This window comes from Phymastichus coffea, unplaced genomic scaffold (genome assembly GCF_024137745.1).
Source record: "Phymastichus coffea isolate CEN01 unplaced genomic scaffold, Cenicafe_Pcof_1.1 PCOF00006, whole genome shotgun sequence".
Classification (NCBI taxonomy): Eukaryota; Metazoa; Arthropoda; class Insecta; order Hymenoptera; family Eulophidae; genus Phymastichus; species Phymastichus coffea.
Genome location: NW_026706817.1, coordinates 3,544,868 through 3,568,637, shown reverse-complemented (window position 1 = coordinate 3,568,637; position 23,770 = coordinate 3,544,868). Strand labels below are relative to the sequence as shown.

The window sequence follows — 23,770 nt, the reverse complement described above, 5'->3', positions numbered from 1 at the left end:
TCTATCCATTTTCTCGTCCCCGCCACCTTGTTACAAATTTTACAGAATAAAAGGGCAGAAATCGCCTTGAAAGACTAATAGGGCAAGACTTATGACTCAACAACGATGGCGCCTTTACACGCGTCAGTTCTTAAGATGTTTATTAATCGAATACCAAAGGATATTGTTATTTTAGTCGATATTAAACAACCATCTACTTTCGAAGAAGCCTATAAATGGTAGATATTGACAAGTATATAAGATCAACATTTAGAAAAAATATATTAACAAATTATTGACCATGAATCCAAAAAAGTATATCCTAGAATACATAAATATAACTTGAATACGAACTTTAAAATAACAGAGAAGAATATATCCACATCCTGTATTTATTAAATTTAGTAATCAATTAGAGATCAGCTACCACATAATGAGGAAATTATAAACAATGATAATGTTCAAAACCATCTAAAAATAGATTACATGTTCCGTTACGGTATCAATACTATTTGAAGAAGAATTTTTTTCTTGGAGAATGTTATACGTATTAATTTTTTATAAATATAATTTATCACTGAATATAAATTTATTATTTTTACATGTGGGCAATTCTTGGCTATTTCAAACAGTTTAAAACGTCAAATCACCAATTTTATTCAAAGTTGGTAGACTTGTTACCTATACAGAGGTCAGCATGTTTGCAGGGTTTTAGATCAAAATATTGATAAGGGGCCGACTTATCAACTGTTGAAAAAATATTGGACTTTTTTTTATTCATTCGATTTTTCGGAGACTAATAAAAATATGGACATGATTTTTTTTTTAAAAGACGCGAAAAGAGTTTCACTTTTAAAATGTAAATAGTAAAATACCAAATCATTTATTTATGTCATTGTTATAAACAATTTTTTCAAAAAATCAACGATATCTCAAAAAATTATACTTTTTTTTTTAATTTTTGCACCATCGTGTTCCTTGTCATTTTTTACATAAGAAAGCGTTGAGAAAATCAAGTACCCGCTATGAGGATTAAGACAGCGCTAAAATGAAACGAACCGCCCGCTAGCCGCTCGAACGTCCGCTACTTGTGCGGTTCCAACATTCCTTGCTGCGATTGCCTTTAAGGAATAAATAATTTCATATTCTATCAGTCTATATCTATTTATTTAAATAATATATAAATGTATTAATTAAGTAAGTAATGTAAATGAACTATTTTTTTATACAATCTGATATAATATTGAAATTAAACATTTGATCTCTGCGTAAGATCGGGCTTGAGACCGGCGCATATAAACGAAGCGGCCGCATTAAAAATGTTTTTTTATCGGACCTACACCATAATACTCTTAATAAGTTAATTTCAAGTAATTTGTTCTAACCTATGTTCTACCATATATTTTTGAATATACGTCATTCTCACGCCTGATCAAACGCACAGAGAAAATGTTTCATACAATGTTGTTTCAGATTGTACAAAACAATAGTCCATATATATTAATTATATTACTTTATATTACGTTATATTAAGTAAATAAGTCATTAAATTTATTTGAAATTTAATTACTTATTTAATTAACTTTATATTTATATATAAATTATTGTTAATTTTTTCCACTCCTGATGTTTGATAATTATATTAGTAATCTATATAGGGACGACTCCTAAGATCAAGATTACTAATATAATTTATATTTATATATTATTTGAATAAATACATATAGACTGATAGAATATGAAATTATTTATTCCTTAAAGGCAACTGCAGCAAGCAACGTTGGAACCGCACGAGTAGCGGACGTTCGAGCGGCTAGCGGGCGGTTCGTTTCATTTTAGTGCTGTCTTAATCCTAATAGCGGGCACTTGATTTTTTCAACGGTTTCTTATGTAAAAAATGACAAGGAACACGATGGTGCAAAAATTAAAAAAGAAATATCGTTTTTTGAGATATCGTCGATTTTTTGAAAAAATTGTTTATAACAATGACATAAATAAATGATTTGGTATTTTGCTATTTACTGTGACGGTGAACATCTTATTAGCGCTAACGACCCAACCACGCGGCTGCCTGCGAGGACAGCACCTACCGGTCGGGGAAAATGTAATGAGGGAATTCGGCACGCAACGGGACGGAACGCGCGCGCACGAAAATGAACCAGTCGAGGATTAGCTACCGATACCTCCAGCCGCAATCAACCAAGAAAGAAAGTTTTTCCCGAGTTTTTCCGGAGTGCAGAGACGAATAGATAAGGAGCGACAGGAGCCTTGCCTTCGCATAACCGAGACGAGCGTGTGCAAGTGAGCGTGAGTGCGGGGTTTCGCCATCGAGGGCGAAACCAAAAGCGTGATCCGCTCGATCAGACGCAGATTTCCCCGAGACGTTATCTCGAACTTTTTCTTTCGTTCTCCGTGCGACTGCTAATAAGGTAAGCTGGCCAGCTTAATTTCGCGATCGTAATAGAATTGCTAATAGCTAATCTCTCGTACTCAATAAGAAACGTGCATGTAATAACTCGGCGGACAAAGAGCGGCGAGCGATACGACTCTGTATGTTATTGTCGCGCGCGCGCTTTGTAAACATAAACACGCGGGCCGAACACAGTGTAGAATGAAGAGGCAATAAACGATCTCGTTTGTGATATTGATCGTAATTCTGATGTAGTTATTTCTCACTGGTAAATAGTTGGTTGACTGACACCCATTCCCTCCTGCTCTCCGATTTTCGAATTTGAACGTGTAGATAATCCCGCGCGCTCTTCCATGCGATCGCGCACATAATTAAATAAACGGATTGCTACCCCGTTACATTACATTTTAAAAGTGAAACTCTTTTCGCGTCTTTTAAAAACAGAATCATGTCCATATCTTTATTAGTCTCCGAGAAATCGAATTAATAAACAAAAGTCCAATATTTTTTCAACAGTTGATAAGTCGGTCCCTTATCAATATTTTGATCTAAAACTCTGCACAGATGTTGACTTCGGTATAGGTAACAAGTCTACCAACTTTGAACAAAATTGGTGATTTGATGTTTTAAACTGTTTGAAATAGCCAAGAATTGCCCATGTGTGACATTTGTGTTTCAAAGTATTATAAAATGAACATTTTTGCGCTCTCTTTATGTATCAACCAAACAGAATGCTGCATGTCTTCATTCATTTTTAAAATAGCATCCTTATTTTTTTTACATTACAATTAATTTACTGAGATTTTTTTAATCTCGCTCTATTTCTGCTGCATCAGTGCTAATGAGCAACGCAGGCTTGCATGTGTTTGAGAACAAAGCACATGAAACTTTTTCCTTTTTCAGTGGTGCTTGGATCAATCAGCAGGGACTAGGAATCGAACCCGGGCCTACCGGGTGCGAGTCCATCGCCCGACCGACCGAGACATTGCAGGCTTCAATTTACTGAGTTATGGATTATCTTAAGCTCGTTAAATACATTTTAACTTTTGATTTACTGGAAAAATGTCACCATGGATTTTTTTTAAAAAGCTTCTCCCTTTCCAATACATCCGTAAATTTGATAAAATGGAAAACACTAATTGCTCTAGTTAGTTAAAATATTAGAGGCTATCTTTTCACATGCTCATATTTTAAGCCAATGCATGAACACTCGTTATTTCGTTGAAATATACTCAACGCGTTAGAGGTTGGTTTTTTTATATTTTTTAATATTTAACCTATGTGGTATGTAGGATATGGATAGACATTTTTTAAAGAACCTTCGGAGGTGTTACATGTATAGGGAAATAATTATTTGAAGAATTGAAATCTTGTGTATAAATATTCAAAAATTTGATTTATTTCTTTATAAATATGCAATAAGGCGTCGATAGTCCATAATTATATCCAATCCTAAGTACATGCCCATCTAGTAATTAATTTTTGGCTCAAAAACTTCTTATTTGTCTCCAAATTCTGAAAACATTATTTTGATCGTATTTAATAATTCAGCACATATTATATTTGTTGTAGGAAATAAAAATGGATTACTGGTGCCAAATACTGCAACAGATACTGAGTTGCAGCAAATTCGAAACTCACTCTCTGATAATATCAAAGTTCACAGAGTTGAAGAAAGATTATCTGCTTTAGGTAATATCATCGCCTGCAATGACTATGTGGCATTAGTACATCCTGATTTAGATAGGGTAAGATTGAACTGATATACATTTTAATTAATATAGTTTTAAGATAGAGCCCTCAAAAACGGAATATTTGTTTAACGTTCAAATTTATTGCATGGTGGATAATTACATTAATTGAATAAGTCGAAACAATAATCTTTCAAAATTTCTTTCTTGAAAGGAGTGTATAATATTCTCGAGTTGTTTGTGTGTAATTTTTAGGAATAGTTTTATGGTGAAGAAGTTGTCATAACCCGCATTGATTTTAATACTCGGTCATGCATACAACCTTGGTTATAATTCATATAAATGGAATCTGTAAAAGGGAAAGTCGAAAAGTATACGAATTATATATATTAGAATTTTGGACTGGGAAGAACCATTTCGATCCACAGTAGATGCTTCGTTTCGTGTATTGTTTCAGGTCATCTTAAAGGAAACCCAGACTTAGACGTCGTCTTCTGAAAATGGTCCATATTTATTTAATAATTTTGATTCAAACGAAACTTCATTGATGCCGCCTCGTTAATTTAACCCATACATAAATATCGTCTATATTATATTCACATTTGTAATAGAAAAGTCGTCCATTTGAAATTACATTTCAGCGCAGCACTTTACAAATTAACAGGCCGACAAAGTTTCGGAATGGAAAAAACACAGAAACGCGATAGTATATTTCCATAAGTTCTTGCAGCGTTCAATCCGAATCTGGCTTCAGAATTGATTCATCATCTAAGGTTTTTGAGATCTCCTAACCTAAAACTGCGAATATAACGATCGGTTATGTTCGTGGAATACCGTGAATAATTTCTTTTTACAAAAATAATAAGAGAATTAAGAATACACCTTTCTTGCTTATCATAACCCATTTTTCGAATTAGAGTTATCTTTTTTCTTCATCGATATGTTATTAATTCAAGTTACGCACTTTAGCAATTCCTCAACAACATTATAACAGGCTAATCGTTAAATATACGAGGTGTGATCAAAAAGTAAGGTGAATTTTTATTTTTCTCAAAAAATATTTATTTATTCATCAATTTTTATTTTATCTCCTTCAAAGTAATCCCCCTCGGATATAATGCACTTGTGCCAACGCTTTTTCCAATCCTCAAAGCATTTCAAAAAATAATTTTTTGTGATCTTGTTTAGTTCATCCTTCGATGCCGTCTTTATCTCCTCAATCGTGGCAAAACGCCGTCCTTTCATGGGCCTCTTCAGTTTTGGGAACAAGAAGAAGTCACAGGGGGGCAGATCTGGGGAATACGGTGCCTGTGGCATCGTTACTGTGTTGGTTTTAGCCAAAAATTCGCGCACAAGCAACGATGTGTGAGCAGGGGCGTTATCATGGTGCAAAAGCCAATTTTTATTTTTCCACAAATTCGGACGTTTCTGGCGGATTGCTTCGCGCAAATTGCGCATAACTTGCAGGTAATATTCCTTATTTACTGTTCTACCCTGTGGCAAGAACTCATGATGCACCACGCCCCTGCAGTCAAAGAAAACTGTAAGCAAAACCTTTACATTTGATCGAACTTGGCGTGCTTTTTTTGGTCTTGGTGATCCAGAATGCCTCCACTGGGACGATTGAGTCTTAGTCTCGACGTCATATCCGTATACCCATGTTTCGTCACCTGTTATAACCCTGTTGAGTAAGTCTGGATCATCGTTGACGTCATTCAGTAGCTCTTGGGCGATGCTCATGCGACGTTTCTTTTGGTCGAAATTGAGCAATTTCGGAACAAACTTCGCTGACACACGTCTCATGTCTAAAACACTCGTCAAAATTGATTGGCACGAACCAAATGAGATGCCAATATCATCAGCAATTTCTCTAATGGTAATTCGACGATTTCCCAACACTATTTTCTTCACTCCTTCAACATTCTCATCAGTTGTTGATGTGCTGGGGCGTCCAGAACGAGGTTCGTCGTCGGTGTCTTCTCGGCCTTCTTGGAAGAGTTTATACCACTTGTAAACATTTTTTTGGCTTAAAGTAGACTCACCGTATGCCACTTTCAGCATTTCAAGTGTTTTGGAACATTTGATTCCATTTTTCACACAAAATTTAATGCAAACTCTTTGATCCATTTTTTTAGACAGCAGCAAATCGTGGAGCACGCAAAACACTTCTAACCTTGATGCCTCTCACAAACAAACCAAACATACTACAAAGCTGAAATTTGGAACGTATGTTCTAGACGAGTGTACCGACATAACCAAATAAAAAAGTCGAAGATCTAACGGACATAGCCCGCTAAATTTCAAAATTCACCTTACTTTTTGATCACACCTCGTATGTCCTAGCATACGAGAATCGTTCAATAAGTCCGTGACTTTTCGGAAGATGATAATGTTATTGTCACGTATTTTACACTGTAAGAAATTTCCATCTAGTATAAGAGTGTATACAAAGTTCTAAGTTAATGCGTTCGTTTGGATATCTTTTACAATCATTTGAATTTAGTTTTTCATTGTATAAACAAAAACATGGAAAAAATGAGTTTCTTGTGCTTATTAAATATTATTTCATACGGAGAAAATCAATCAAAGAAACTGAAGAAAAGCTCAGGAAATATTATGGAGACTCTGCTCTATCACATGGTATGATTCAAAAGTGGTTTACTGAATTTCGTTGTTGACGTAAAAGCACAAGTGATGCTGAACCATCTAAAAGAGATGACTACTCAACACATGATTGATAAAGATTATGATATTGTATTCGCCAATCATCGATTGAAGGTGCGTAAGATCAGTGAGGCTCTTAATATTTCATTAGGATGCACATGGAATATTTTACATAAATGTTTGGACATGCGAAAGTTGTTTGCAAGATGGGTGTCGCGCTTGGTCAGAGCTGATAACAAGCGAGCTCATAGGGTTTTATCTAAGCAGAAATCAGTCGAAACCGTAGATTTCAGCACCGTTATAATAAATGTATATAATTAAAAGGGGACTATGTTGAAAAATAATTTGGAATTATTTTAATAAATAGTGTTTATTTATTTAAAGTCTCGGATTGATTGAACGATCCTCGTATTTTGGACAGTTCAATCCCAATTGCCATAACCTCCGACTTCTGTAACCTGCAAGAATATAACCCCACACTCTTAAACCTAAATTACTTTAACTCTTGATTCTTATAACTGGTGATCATATAAGTCAGGACCTCTGAATCCCTGTATTGTGTGATTGTGATGTTGCAAAACTGCTAAAATACTTCATGTGAACCAATGATATTTAAATGAAAGAAACAGATATTTTTAATTCAAAAAATGGGATTTGAAGAAAATAAATATTGCTTTTTCATGGGTGTTTGGAAAAAAAAATTTATTTACAGGATTACATAACCGCGCACAAAGCAGATAATCGTGATTTTTATACTTTTAGGTTACGATATTTCAGGAACCTTGGACGATGGATCAATTCTGAACCAGATTCAGATTCAGCGCATCGAATACCTTTAGAAATAAACTATCGTGATTCTGAATTTTTTTAGATGTCGGGTTGTGTTATTTATGCGGGAAAAAGAGGCATGACTACTCTAGCTACTAAATAACATGCCGGACATGCATTTTGTGACGTATATACGCATGAGAGAGCCTGTATGAAAAAAATCTGCCGCTCGTCTATTCAGAAAGTACGAAATAGAGATCTTTCTGAGGTCGAGAATCCTGTCGATTACAAAATAAAATAGTCGCGATGCGGTATGTATGAACACGATCAGCGTCTAACGATTAACGTTTACCATTAATTGATAGCATGCCGCTATTTTTAGAGTGCGGCAATTATTACTGCTCCTAAGTTAAAACACGCGCGACTCCTGCGCTAAACCCAGATTATTTTAGTACATCGAAATGACTGACAAAAATATATGAGATGCGTACGTCTTTGAATCGGAACGAATCTATATAATAAAAATTGCTTGTGACATCGTTACAAGATGAAACATGTACAACGTTCGTCCCGGATTCAGATGCTTTCAACATTTAAAAACAACCATAATTCTACTACTGAAAGGTGCATGGTTTCCAGTTGAAATAAAAATTCATTAATAAATTTGTAAGAACCGTCATTAGAGCGAGAAGTACAAGGTGTGCACAAATAGGTAATTACCGCCGTAGGCATGCAAGATAAAGCGAAGATCAATTTGCGTCCCGTCGCTGCAATAAGTTTCGCGGTTAAATTTACTCAGTTAATATTGTTATATTTACATATTATTCTGCCTTAGAGAAAATTTCAATTTTTTTAACCTCGACTTAAATCAATGCCAATTTAGAACCAGGCGGTTGAGGGCAAATCGACCTGAGGAGTTCAGAGGGTAATGTCTTTTCATTTTAAATGAGCTCCCGCGGGGTTCTATCCGATATTTTTTAACCGAGTTACGACATTTTTTGTAAAAAGCAACCTTTTTTTCCAATCCTCAATTACTTTGACTTGCGTACGTTTTGGGAAAAAATGCCAAAGAAAAAAAAGTTTCATTTTGTGTCCAAGAATACGAAAATAAAGTCAAAATAAAGAAATAAAGAAAAAAATTTTTTCGGCTTTTTAGCACATTAAAAAAATAAAGGAATTTAACTTTTTTTTTACACTTAGTTTCAGTTTTTTTGTGATTTACTACGTCTCTAGATATTTTAAAGAAATTCTAAAACACCCGTTTTTTAAAAGACTTATAATTACAAAAATTGTTTATAAGGCTAGAGAGCTTGCGGTTTGGTTTCCCTCTTCTATGTAAAGTGTAAACTTACAGAAAATGCTTGTTAACGTTAGAAAAGTTTAAAATGACTCTTTGTTTATATACGATGGATATTCTGAAAAAGTTTCAAGTTGACTAATTCATTTGTTTTAAAAAAAACCTATAAAAACTTTTTTATTAACACCAACAAAGTTCATGAGCACTTAAGTCAAGTTTGTTCCTGATACTCGGAACCTAATCTCACGGTGCAAAACTGACCTCTTTTCGGATACGGACTAACGTAACATAAGTACTGATTTCAGATTGACAGAAATATAAAACTATACTTATAACTAAAGTATCCCATCGTAGCATAGCGTGATGATATGGAGCAGTGGTGCATAGTAGATAAGCAATGTATGTTCTGGGACACAAAGGAACCGGGCAATTCTTGGCTATTTCAAACAGTTTAAAACTTCAAATCATCAATTTTGTTCAAAGTTGGTAGACTTGTTACCTATACAGATGTCAACATCTGTGCAGAGTTTTAGATCAAAATATTGATACGGGGCCGACTTATCAACTGTTGAATAAATATTGGACTTTTTTTTATTAATTCGGTTTCTCGGAGACTAATAAAGAGATGGACATGATTCTTTTTTTTAAAGACGCGGAAAGAGTTTCACTTTTAAAATGTAAATAATAAAATACCAAATCATTTATTTATGCCATTGTTATAAATAATTTTTTCAAAAAACGATGTTTTTTTTTTTAATTTTTGTACCATCGTGTTCCTTGTCATTTTTTACATAAGAAACCGTTGAGAAAATCGAGTGCCCACTATTAGGATTAAGATAGCACTAAAATGAAACGAACCGCGCGCTAGCCGCTCGGCCGTCTGCTACTCGTGCGGTTCCAACGTTGCTTGCTGCAATTGCCTTCTTTAAAGAATAAATAATTTCATATTCTAACAGTCTATATCTATTTATTTAAATAATATATAAATGTATTAATTAAGTAAGTAATGTAAATGAACTATTTTTTATACAATCTGATATAATATTGAAATTAAACATTTGCTCTCTGTGTTTGAGCGGGCTTGAGACCGACGCATATTTAGGATGCGGCCGCATTGAAAATGTTTTTTTATCGGACCTACACCATAATACTCTTAATAAGTTATTTACAAGTAATTTTACAAAAAAAAACCCTCTAAATTATGCGTCTTATTTCAAATTCAGAAGAGTATGAAGTTTTTCTTACTTTAATTTCCGTTGTATACAAAAATAAGTTGCATCAAAAATACATGTCAAAATACTGTAAAAAAAATTATTTATGTTAGTGACGGTGCCGAAAGCCAATATAAAAATAGAATGAATTTTCTAAACTTTGTTCGACATTACAGCATTTATTCTATTAGAGCAGAGTGGCATTTTTTTGCAAGTTGTCATGGTTATAAGTCCGTGTGATGGAATTGGTGGAGGTATAAAAAGATTAGCTCGACGAGAAAGCTTGCTCGGTAAAATCATAAGTAATTCTGCAGAATTTTACAAATGGGCGAAGCAAGCTATGCCTAAAATAACGTATATTTACTGTAGTCAAGAAGAATATGAAATTTTTGAAAGTAACATGTATAGTCAATTAAAAGATGCTCTTACTATACAAGGAACACAATCACTGCATGCATTCATTCCAGTTAGTGATGACAATACAATGGAAATTAAAGTAAGAAAAACTTCATACTCTTCTGAATTTGAAATAAGACGCATAATTTAAAGGGTTTTTTTTTGTAAAATTACTTGTAAATAACTTATTAAGAGTATTATGGTGTAGGTCCGATAAAAAAACATTTTTAATGCGGCCACATCCTAAATATGTGTCGGTCTCAAGCCCGCTCAAACGCAGAGAGCAAATGTTTAATTTCAATATTATATCAGATTGTATAAAAAAATAGTTCATTTACATTACTTACTTAATTAATACATTTATATATTATTTAAATAAATAGATATAGACTGTTAGAATATGAAATTATTTATTCTTTAAAGAAGGCAATTGCAGCAAGCAACATTGGAACCGCACGAGTAGCAGACAGCCGAGCGGCCGAGCTGCCGAGCGGCCGAGCGGCTCGCGCGCGGTTCGTTTCATTTTAGTGCTATCTTAATCCTAATAGCGGGCACTCGATTTTCTCAACGGTTTCTTATGTAAAAAATGACAAGGAACACGATGGTACAAAAATTTAAAAAAAAAACATCGTTTTTTGATATCGTCGATTTTTTGAAAAAATTATTTATAACAATGGCATAAATAAATGATTTGGTATTTTATTATTTACATTTTAAAAGTGAAACTCTTTCCGCGTCTTTGAAAAAAAGAATCATGTCCATATATTTATTAGTCTCCAAGAAACCGAATTAATAAATGAAAGTACATTATTTTTTCAACAGTTGATAAGTCGGCCCCTTATCAATATTTTGATCTTAATCTCTGCACAGATGTTGACCTCTGTATAGGTAACAAGTCTACCAACTTTGAACAAAATTGGTAATTTGAAGTTTTAAACTGTTTGAAATAGCCAAGAATTGCCCCAGCCGACAAAGGATGCCGCCAATGTATAAGGGATACGTGTATGCTCTGGGACACAATGAGGCCGCCCGATGAAGGTATCGCGGTAGTGATACCTTTTAATTTAAGGTAAGACCCCATGCTGAGTGTTGAAAGGACATTTGATATTCGTTTGACACCTCCCGCGTGTCAGTGGGCCCCATCCACAGAGCCGCCCCCCCCCCCTCCCACCTTTACCCAGCCACCCACCTACAGAGGTTGTTAAGGTAGGATACTATAGAATCCTATCGGTAGGGTGTTTGGTAAACTATATGATGGTCTCTCACTCTCTCTATCCCTTTCTCTGGCTCTCCTTCGATAGTAGGGCGCTTATGCTGGCTAAGTGTGGGCCCTCGGAGAGGGGGTAGCGTCTCTAGCTTGCTAGACGCGTACGTCGTATAGTATAGATGCCGTTCTCTCGCTGTCACTCTCCTTTGATAGTAGGGCGCTTAGTAAGCTTATGCTGGCTGAGTGTGGGCCCTCGGAGAGGGTGTAGCGTCACTAGCTTGCTAGGCGCAGCTACCACCCACTCTCCCACCTCCCACCTTTCATCTGACTACCCCCTCTTCAACCTACAGCGCCGAAACCGCTGCTTTCAACGCCACCATAGTGCTTAAAAGCCGTGCTCGATTGGAAAAGAGCGCAGTCTTTCGAGACAGCCCGCTTCACTAGCTTTCTTAGCAGTGACAAGCAGCAGTAGTAGTAGTACTAGTAGTAGTAGTAGTAGTAGTAGTAGTATTACTAGTTATCCTACGCGCATTTTCATTACAATGGCTTCTATTTCTTATTTTGAAAATACCGTACGCCATTTATGGAAAGCCTATTACAACTTAGACGCTAATAAGGATGATTTAATTAGATGGAAAAATATAATAATTACCGCTTTGAATTCTCTTGAAGAATATATGTTACGGCCTAACTCAAGTAGAGCAATACGACAGAGATGTCAAACATGGGCTACTCATTTGAATTCAATCGAAATTAATTTAAATAATTCCATAAAAGTCGGAGGAAATGTTAATTTATTACGAGTCATTCCAAACCAAATTGAAGGGGACGTAGTTATTTGGCGTGAAATAAATTCAGCATTTGAAAAACGTATCATTACTGCATTCATAGCCAATCAAGAACATACAGATATAAAGTCATTCTTAAAAGCAGCAAATAAACTATTACAACTACAAATACCAAAATATCTTTCAATTCATAATGCTCTAAAAATAAATATAAAAATGTCAGCTTAATTTATCGTAATAAAAGATAATGTAGAGGATATTCAAGTAAAGTATTTCAACACCCAAAATATTTCTATTTATAGAACGACAGATCTTAAATTATGGTTTACAGAAAATATTGAAGATGTTACACTTAAAAATTTAGAAGAATTTGAAGAAAAAGATTCCGGTTAGACATTGAAAACTATCATCGGTATTACTGTTAATATAAATAAATTTAATCCTTTCAAACCTGGCTCATATATTCAACTACCAAAACAAATAGTAGATAAAAAAGCAATTATCAACGTTCAAAATACAGATAATGAATGTTTTAAATGGACTGTGCTTGCCTGTCTTTATCCAGCTAGATTTCATAGCGAAAGTGTTCAAAATTATATGCCCTTTGCAAATGAATTGAAATTCGATGATATAAACTTTCCTGTTGAGGTAAAGAATATTCCTAAATTTGAACAATTAAATAGTATGTCAATAAATCTATACATACTAAAAAAATACGGTTTTAAATTCGAAGTCTCGCCATATTATATATCAACTTTAAAACAAGATAAGCATGTAAATCTTTTGTTACTACAAAGCGATTATATTGATGAGAATGAAACAGAAAAATCTAATAGATCAAATAACAATGATAATTTCAAATTAAAATTCCACTATGTATGGATTAAAAACTTATCTGCTCTTGTTAGAAGTCAAGGAACGAAACATACTGCACAAATTTATCTATGTGAACGCTGTCTCCACTATTTTAATAATAAAGAAAAATTGAATATTCATGAGACAGATTGTTCAAAATAAAATAAATATAGAGTTAATCTACCTAATTTTCCTCTTCTGAAATTTAATCATTATGATCAAAAAGAAATGGTTCCGTTTATTATCTATGCTGATTTAGAGTGCTTATTGAAACCAGTAAATAATGGACGATCCTTCCAAGATTATGAAGCCTTTAGTGTGGGGCTTTATATAAAATGTAGTTTTGATGATTCCAAATCAGTCTTTAAGATGTATAGAAAAAAACTGAATGAAGAACAATCATCCGCACAATGGATTATCAAACAATTTCAGATTTTGTTAGATGAAATGAATCAAATATATAAGAATGCAATAGAAATGAATCTTTCATGGCGTAATCAAATGGATTTCAAGATGAGCAAAGTGTGTCATATTTGTAGAATATATTTTTAACGTGATGAAACAAGAGTTAGAGATCATTGTCATTTGACGGGCCGATTTAGAGGTGCTGCTCACGCATCCTGCAACTTAAATTATAAGAATCCATATTTTATACCAGTCGTCTTCCATAACCTTACTGGATATGATTATCATTTTATAATAAAAGAAATAGCTACTAGCTCTGATCTTGAGGGAAATGTGACTGTTTTAGCTGAAAACAAGGAAAGATATCTAGCTTTCACAAAACACGTGGACGGTAGTACTATAAATTTTCGATTTATTGATTCGTTTCGTTTTATGCCATCATCTCTGGGAAAACTGGCTTCATATTTAACTAAACTAAATATCGTAGAGCATGAATTAAAGATAGATAAATATACAAAAACACAAATAGAATTATTGAAGAGAAAAGGCGTTTTTCCATAGAGTATGTTAACAGTTTTGAAAGATTAATAAAAATGGAACTTACCGAGAAAAAATTACGCAAATTTGCCAATACACGTTTGATAAGTTAAAAGCCGCTATTGCTGCTGGTACGATAGTGCATGATCGAGATATACCGAAATGGGCATTGCAAGCTCAGAAAATTGTTGGCCATGAAGATATAAGATTTAAGGCTTCTCAAAATTGGTTACGAAAATTTAAAAAAGCTCATAGAATAGTATCTAGAAAATTAAATAAATTTATCACCAAAAAAACATTAGAAAGTAAAGAAGAACTACAAACTAATGCTGATGCTTTTGTAGCTGATGTTAAATCATGTATACCAGAAATCGGCATTGCAAACTTTTATAATTCAGATCAGAGTAGTTTCCAATTAGAAATGCACTCGGGAAGAACTTTAGCAGTCGAAGGAGAAAAGCAGGTGCAATATCTGGTACAGTCGGTTTCATCGACAACGCACAGTTATACAATTCAGCCAACTATATCAGCAACAGGGAAACTTTTATCACCACTTTTTATAGTATTAAAAGAAAAAAGTGGTCAATTCGGTCCCATAGTGGAATCTTCATTATTTAGACCAGAAAATGTGCATGTGGAAGCATCTAAATCTGGAAAATTAACGACAAGTTAGTATATTTTTATATATTATAATGCAATGACAAAAAAATTTTGACATTTTTTTATTTTAGATCATTTTAAAATTTTGTTGAAAGAAGTTTTTTACCCAAATGTTGGACCTGAATCTGTACTTTTACTTGACTCTTGGAGTGGACATTGCGATAAAGCTGTAAGGGAAACGATGCTGACAAACGAAATTGTTAATATAAAAAAAATTCCCACAGGAACGACAAGGAACATCCAACCACTCGATGTTTATGGATTTCGTATCTGGAAAAACTTCGTTCGACGTTTATCAGATCAAGTAATTTTGATGGACTATGAAATGAATCTACATTTAAGAAATAACATCATAAAAATGCAGTCTCTTGTCCATAACCAGCTTGCTTCACCAAGATATATAAATATTTTTAAATACGCTTGGTATAAAAGCAGCTATATTGCTGAAAAACCAGCTAAAATAGAATTATTATGAAAAGTCAAAATATATTTAGTATCGCGTACGATGGCTCTTACGTAAATATATTTATGTATATACATACGAATATAAATATATATGTATAGATCTATATATGATAATTAGACCTCATGTTATTATCGTGTTTATTTTTACGAGATATTTCTCGCCATTTTGGTACTATTAAAATAAAATGTATTAAACATATTTTTAATTGTCATATATTATGTTTGAGCTACAGATATATTTAAAAAAAAAATGGGTTAATCCACGTACGGTGTAGAAAACAATTATTTTAAGAAAAAGCAACTGATAAACTCCATTCTCCCAAAGTTAGGTCTATTAGCCTACATTTGGTTGGGTAAGGGTGGTTTATGGGGGTTTGGTGGGTTAGAGGCAGGTTGGTTAGTTGAGGTAGCTCGCTCAGGCGTAGGATTAAATTATTTCAGGAAATAACAAACGACTGAACTCGTGTTTCCCAGAGTTAGGAGGTTTAGCCTGCTTGTGTTTTAGTAAGGGTGGTTTATAAGGGTGGGGGTTAGATAGGTTAGGGGTAGGTGGATAAGAGGTATGTTATACAGCTGGGATAACTCGCTTATGGTGTAAAATTCAATTATTTCAAGAAATAACAAACGACTAAAGTTGCTTTTAGGTGGGTTAGGTGGGTTAGCCTGCGTGTGGTTCGGTAAAGGTGGTTCATGGGGGTTTAGTGGTTTAGAGGCAGGTTGGTTAGTTGAGGTAGCTCGCTCATGCATAGGATTAATTTATTTCAAGAAATAACAAACGACTAAACTTGTTTATCCCAGGGTTAGGTGGATTAACCTGCTGATAGTTTGACGGGGGTCGTTTCTAGGGGGGTGAAACACCCCTTTAATATATTTTTTTTTAATGCGGAAACACGTCAATTTAATTTTAGTATTTTCTCATTATCAGTGCGATTTTTAAATCACTCGAGCTGATTTACTATATTACATGTCGTAAAACAGTACAAAAAATAGTGTATTTACTCCTATTAAAAAGGGGGTTGCAACCCTTTGGTATAAATGTTATGTCCTCAAAAGCGCCTTTTTATAAGAAATTTTTTAACGTTGAGTTGACTGAAAAATATTCATTTGATGCTGAGAAATAATAAAAAAACTGATTTTAGGGGTTGCTTTTTTCAGGGTGGATTTCACCCGTTAAAAGCCCTTATGGGCTGATAAAAAAAACACGTATCTAATTTTTTTCAAGTACTACAACATATCCCAAAATCATTCAAATCGGTGAGTTCGGGTTGGGATGGTTCCCTTGTTAGTGACATATTTTGAATAAATCGAAATTAAATATTTGTATAAATTTAATTTTTTTATTCTTATAATTCTTCTACACACTCCTTTTGCATTTAAATTAGTTTCAGTACTCTTTTAAACATCCAAATTTTGTAACAAAATCCCTATTCAGATAATAAAATGAGAAATGTTATGACCGGAAATGAAATTGAATTTTTCCTCTCGAGACATAATTTTTTATTTATAATGTTTTCATATATATATATATATATATATATATATATATATATATATATATATATCGATATTAATCGATAATTTTTTACCTGAAAAAACTTTTCATTTATTTCATCAGAATTGAAGCTACTATTGATTGTAATTGATTCTACTACCGAATAACTATGTGTGCATTTTTTGCAAAATCAGGAGACAATTTTCAAAGCTATGAATAGAGATTATGATAAAAGTTAAATTTATTGGCGCTAAAAGATACTTTAACCCTTTTCCTCCCAAATAACACAAATTTTTTCTTAACTTTCATTCTCATATCTCTTAATGAAAAAATCTTATGAAAAATTTATCAAGCATCATATCTTGTAGATTTTGACCTCCTCTTTCGAATGCCGTTGACAAAATTTACCTAAATTGTAAGCCGGAAACGTTTTAGGCCGGTTTTCCGAGTCCGAATCGAGTACGGTCATCTTAAAATACAGACTTTACCTTTTCATTAAAAAATTGAGTCCATTACGTTACTATTTCTCTCATTTTCCGAAATTTGAAAATATTTTGTTCAATTTGAATGCTATATTTTTTTTACGTCGGAAATTGATTCAGCATAAAATTTCACATAGAAATATAGTATTGCGCTCAAGATCAACCTTCATTTTCAAGGTCATTTGAAGGTCAAATCAGAAAAATCTTTTTAATACCTACATTTTAACTGGATATCTATTGGTCACTGGATGAATCACGGTACTTGTATGTTTTTTGGATCACTGAATCTCAATCCGCGGTCTGTAATGGATAGATTTCATACGAATAACTGTCAAACTGTAATAAGTATTTTTATACTGAGTATAGTCAAAATTTCACTGTACGAGGAAATCATTTTTTTTGGTAGATTTTTTTATTTTTCAATATAATTTCCTTTTAGTTCGATACACTTTTCCAGGCGTCCTTCAGTTTTTTAAGTCATCAAAAAAAAAAATAATTTTGAAAAATAGTTATGACCTCCTGGTTCGAGATGAATTGTTGTCCCGCAAGCCACTTTTTTAGGTTTGGGAATAAAAAAAGTCACTAGGAGCCAAATCTGGTAATGAATCTAATGGAGCTAATAATACACATCGGTTGACATTAAACTGTAAAGTAGACGATTTTGTAACGAAAAATTTTTACATCCTCCTCAATATAGTTTACTGCAATCATCATTTGTGCGCAATTGGACGTCTAATTCCACTTTTCATTTAAGGTTTCAGATATTTTAATAGGCCTTATGCCCTTAAGGGCTTAGAATTACAATCGTTTTGGTAGGAATTACAATTAGACATAAATCAAGACACTAAATGTAAATTCAAGGATTAAAACAGTCTATAAAACGAACAGTTTGAAGTACTAATTCCGATGTCTAAAGATAATTTCAATGATATGTTTTACCAATGCGAGAATTATTCTGAGAGAGTTTAATAGAGAAGTTAATGGAATGAGAAACTGGTTCAAAGAACAAGATATATGTATTTTGGATTGAGGATATTGTGATGCCATTCTCATTTTCCAGGCCATTGGTGTGAAAACAATAATGCCATCACTTTTAGAGTGAGATCAGAGACATTTTTCTACTAAAGACATGCACCAGGCAAGGATTGTTACCAAAACGACATGGTTAGTAGAAGCTGGAAATGAGCATCTGAAAAATATATTCAAATTTTTCAGTAGAGTAATTCCAACTTTACATGTGCCGAATTTAAGCGATTTTCTTCGCATTACTAAAGCTGTCATCAACAAGTATAAAAAACATATGCCAAATGTAAGCGCAGCGTTAGCTACGAAAATGTTGATTCGAGTAGCAGAAGTAAATGTTGTACAGGTAAGGGTAGAAGAAGATAATTTAAGAGGGAAAAGAGCTAGATGGGTTATCTCAATAGCTCATCATCTTCCACATATCCTAGTGTTTATAATCCAATATTTAAGGAACATATAATTCTGTACATATCAGGTATATTTTGCACCATCGTATATACAAGATAGTTTTCTGAGGATCCGGCGAATTCGTCCAGCTGGCCTCTGAGCTTCCTGCTAAAACTTCTTGTCTTTTAGTCAATTTTTTGGCCAGTGAATGAATTATTCGCTCATCTGGTTATAACATAACCTTCACCAAACCACCAACTTTGACGAGTTTCGAGCTACACACCTCTACTAACAACACTAACAATAACACAGCTTCCACCCCAGGACCACTACACTCTACACTTTACACACTGCACACCTTACTGATTGCAACACTTCTAAAATTTGCTGCTAAGTACCTGTCAACAATGTTACCGTTATATTCCACACATTACAATCTACTCGAAGAAACTCCTCACAGTCGGTGTTATTTTTTGCTGCATCACTTCTTATCACTATGAATTGTTTCGCGTTTAGTTATTGCGATGGCTATTTTATTTTTATTTTTATTTTACTTTATCTTGTTTTGTTTTCTTTAATTTTATTTTATCGACAATGTCAAACCGTGTTATTTTTCTACAATTAATTTAATTTTAAATGTAATTCCCGCGTTCGTTTTCATCAATCATTGTTTTTTTTTTCTTTTTTCAAGTACATTTTCTCATTTCATTTGCGTATGTGCTACTTGTTTTGTTTTGCGTAATAGTCGTTTTAGGTTAACTTGCGAATCCCTTTTCCACCTCCTTTAAATAGCATCATTTTACTCCCGAATCTCCCGCCAATTTTATCTTTAACAAACAAAGTTGGTACCACTGAGGCGCCAATTTTTAATTATTTTAAATTCTGACTTTTCTTAGCTCCTATTTATGACTGGTCAGTGACTTAAATTTTCGCGCAAAATTCGAACATTTTAATTTGCCGTATCAATCTGTCCTTTTATATTACAGTTTTCTTGTGAAGTTTTGAGACCCGAGCAGGAGAAATGGGTAAAATTTGACACAATCTATGAATTTCTATTATTTGTCATAATTCGTTCTTAAACCGTTTCCGCCGAGAAAGCCACTCGCGGTACCCTAGTCTTTGAGAGCTTGTAACTGACGTTAAATATGTTAAAAAAAAATTGGAATGACCATATTCTGAAAGTTCAAGATCTGCTCTTTCCGATGGTGTCCATAAAAATTTTTGAAAATTTTTTTTTTACTATTGCAAAGTGCGATTCAACAAAAAGAAACATGAATTTTTTACCCATATTATTTTTTGAAATCGAGTTTTGAAAAGGTTTCCCTCGTGAAATCGACTCGGAACCTCATTAACCGGTGGAATCAATGCTTGAATATTAGGGACTCATGGTTCGCGGTTCGGTTTTTCACATAGGGGTTTTCAAAATGGCGCCTTGATTGCAAAATTTTTGTCAATATGTTTATGAATTTTTTACTCAATAACTATGAGGTTATGGAAAAATTGTCAAGAAAGAAAATGTCTTTATAATTACTCAGATATTGCACCCAAATTTTTACAAAACGATTCAAGAAAATTTTTTTATTTTTGTAAAAAGGAAATTTATGCAAAATTCATAAGTTGCTCTAAAAAACCCAAAAAAATTCCCATATATTCTACAGTTCATTCTAAGAACATTTTTGTCATCTCCTCCTTCCACTCAAATCGACTCTGCTCCAGCTGGCACCTTTTCTTTCATCGAAGCCTCAAGCCGAAAGAGACAAGCGTCACCTTACGAGCTTTTCCCGTTGAAGACGTTGAAAGTGGAATCGTGGAGTGATTCTTGAACACTGCCCGATCGGTTGTCCTTCTTACTGTTTCTTCCCCCAGTGCCGACCAAATCCTCTTGCTCGATAGTATGGCTCCTACCATGGGCGATCAACAGCCAGCATGGTTTTCCGGTTTCGTAAATAACGAATTTATCGAGTTTCGCAACGAGATTAAAGCCATCCAGACTTCTATCTTGACCAAAGTCGATCGTGTCACCGACGAGGTGAAGAGCCTTAAATCTGCAATGGGTTTCAAGGATCGCTCCGAGCTCCTTATTCTGGGCCTTCCGCAGGAGTTCCAGGGTTCATTGGAGGATGCTGGCGATATGCTTTTTGAAGTGATTGGCTACCCAAACGCTCGGGGTCGTATAGCGGCCACAAGAAAATGGATTGCTACTCGCTCACGTCCAAACCTGACCGAGACTGCCCTGCGGGGTTAGATGCATGCTACTACGTCCGATTTTGTCGTGCGCATCGACTCAACGGTTTATTATTTTGGAGCGCTCTGGGAAGCTCGCTGGGAAGACGGCGGGGGACGTCTTTTAGTGTGGTTTTGGTAATTCCATCTTCATCCGCCAGCTGTTATCCCAGCCAATCCACAATCTATTTGTGAAAGCGCTTGCACGTAGTCACGAACTGGGTTTCGCGCGCCCTTTCGTCTCTGGCATGGTTACCCACATTGCGGGAAAACACGCGTTCCACTCCTGTCCCCATAATATCGGAAAGCGACCTTGATAGCTGTATGCTTTTGCCTCCCGGCCAGCTTCCAGTTCCGTCTGCTCAGCGCTCTGGTGCTATGTCAGTGGCTGCCACCGCGACCGATACTCGAAGATACGCGCTGCTCAACCTCAGTTTCGCGTCCGAGGTTGCCAAACAACGACCCACTGCCGTCATCCCAAAAAACTCCGCTCCGCAACTTAACACAACCGACGATTGTTTTAACCCGACAGTGTCTATTTTTCCAGCTCAACTATCTGAAGCGGTGCCAAATCCATTTCTTCCAATTTCGGGTCCATGATGCCGGCTAACCCAGGACCATACCCCGCTCTCTGCTTTTTTTATTGTCTGCCACATTAATATAAATAGACTAAATTCCCCCTGACATCTTACTCTTTTCGAAGCAGAAGCCTATTCCACTTATTTTGACGTCAAAGCCATTACTGAAATCTTCCTTTCACCTGACATCTCTAACTCACACCTCTTCCCCCGATTTATATTTTTTCAGGCTTGACCGAATTGGAAAGCGGGGTGGCTGGGTCGGCCTATACGTCAGATCTCATCTTAAATTTACTATTCTAGCCACCTCAGATCTAGTCTTTGATAACACACCTGAATTCATCCTTGGCGAAATAAAGTCCAACGAGACCAAGTTTTTGATGGCGGTGGTATACAGACGTTCTTCTGCATGCTCTCCCACACATTTCTTCAACTATCTGGCCACTTACCTTCCCCTGTACGGAAATGTCATTATTATCGCCGATTTTAACGTCGATCTAAGTTCTACCTCTCTGCCTGATGCTCGAGCTTTGAGCTCTCTCGTCGACTTACACAACCTCCACATCGTATCTACTGATCGCACACGTTACTGTCTTGACATAAATCCCCTTACCATACTACACTTCACCTTTTCATAGTGAAAGATCCAAATGCTTTGAAAATTCCGATACTCCCTTTATTGCTGGTCATGATTTTATCACGCTCACCTATTGTTTTAGCACGAATAAGCACTTTACCAAAATTCATTAGGTTTCACGGGTTAAATCGAATGGACGAAGCGGCCTTGAATGAGACCCTTAGCAGTTTTCTTTCGTGTCTGGTCGACAAATCTCTAGTACGATCGGAGCGCTCTTCGGACCAGTCGATGGATGCTGACTTGCATTCCCTTGACGACTCAGTGCACTCTATTACTGAAATCCTCATAAAGTCCTTCGATACGATAGCCTCTCAGGTGCATCAAGTTATCTTCTAGGCGTAAACCCTGGGTAACTCCGAGCATTCTCGCTCTCATGAAAAGGTGTGACGCTGCCTATAAACTGGCATCCTCCTTGCGCTCGGTCAGTGACGTCGCTGGGTATTGAAGACTTCGAAATGACGTCTCAAATGCCCTCGACTCAGCAAAAACTCATGTATCTCAAGTAGACTGTCCTCCGCAAGAACTAGTAAGGCCAGATGGAGCAAGTTACGAAACCTGGAAGTCACCAAGCGCGCTCTTCCATCCCCATTTCGATTTTCGCCCAGCCGCACTAAATACCCACTTTGCCAACATAGTCAACTCGTGTCCTTCTATGACATTGGACTTTTTTGACGCCTTTTTAGCGCCCCCCAAATGTTGCTCACGCCTACTCTTCACTCGAATTTTGTGAAGTTACCAGCCAGGAGGTTATGGATGCACTAAACTCGTCCTCATCCGGAACATTTGGTCCCAATCGTTTGTCTGTCAAGATGCTCAAACTCGTCTCTTCTACATGTCTCTCGTCTCTCACGCATCTTGTCAACAAATCATTATCGTACGGCATTTTTCCAACCTCCTGGAAACGGTCTCTCATCACCCCTCTTGTCAAAGTACCTTCGTCCGATCTTTTATCGGACATCAGACCGATAGTAAGGTTATCCGAGGTATCAAAGGTGCTTGAGAGGCTCGTTCATGCTCAATTATCGTCCTGCTGGATTTTTCAAAGGCTTTTGACGTTATCTCCCATGGTCGTCTGATGGTCACGGACTTTACCTGTCTGATACTGTCTTGAGCTGGTTTTTTAGCTATCTGACTGACAGGTTTCAGGCCGTTGTGGGGGAGGTCGGTAGGGTATTGGACTGTTTCAGGGCTGCTACTGGAGTTCCGCAAAGTAGTATTCTGGGACCATTGCTATTTGCAATTTATATCTCGGACCTGTTCTCTGTCCTCTTCTTCATGAATTACATGTTGTATGTCGACGACACGCAGGTCTACCTTCACTGTCATCCCAGCAGCCTTGCGGAGGCATTGGAGAGGGTGCAGCTTGATATAGAGGCTATAGCGGACTGGGTCCTAAGAAACGGAATCTCTCTCAACCTTCCCAAGATTAAAGTCATGATACTTGGCAGCGAACAGTACGTTAGGGCTATCATCTTGAACGACATCGTGAAGATCACTATCGACGAGGTTCCATTCGACTATGTTACCAGTGCTCGCAACCTGGGTGTGACACTTACTCCCACGTTAAATTGGTTCGAATATGTGAGAAGCGTGACTAGGAGGGCATACGGCTCTC

General features: G+C 35.6%; 1 protein-coding gene across 3 annotated transcripts in view; it reads left to right on the top strand.

The window, feature by feature from the left end:
* The window catches only part of LOC131668523 (eukaryotic translation initiation factor 6), a 295,604-nt gene that overhangs the window by 128,796 nt on the left and 143,038 nt on the right, over positions 1-23,770 (top strand). For all 3 annotated transcript variants that reach the window (XM_058942806.1, XM_058942787.1, XM_058942797.1), the window contains exon 4: positions 3,962-4,137. In XM_058942806.1, the coding sequence (XP_058798789.1) occupies positions 3,962-4,137 (176 nt within the window). The remainder of the gene's footprint in view (positions 1-3,961; positions 4,138-23,770) is intronic.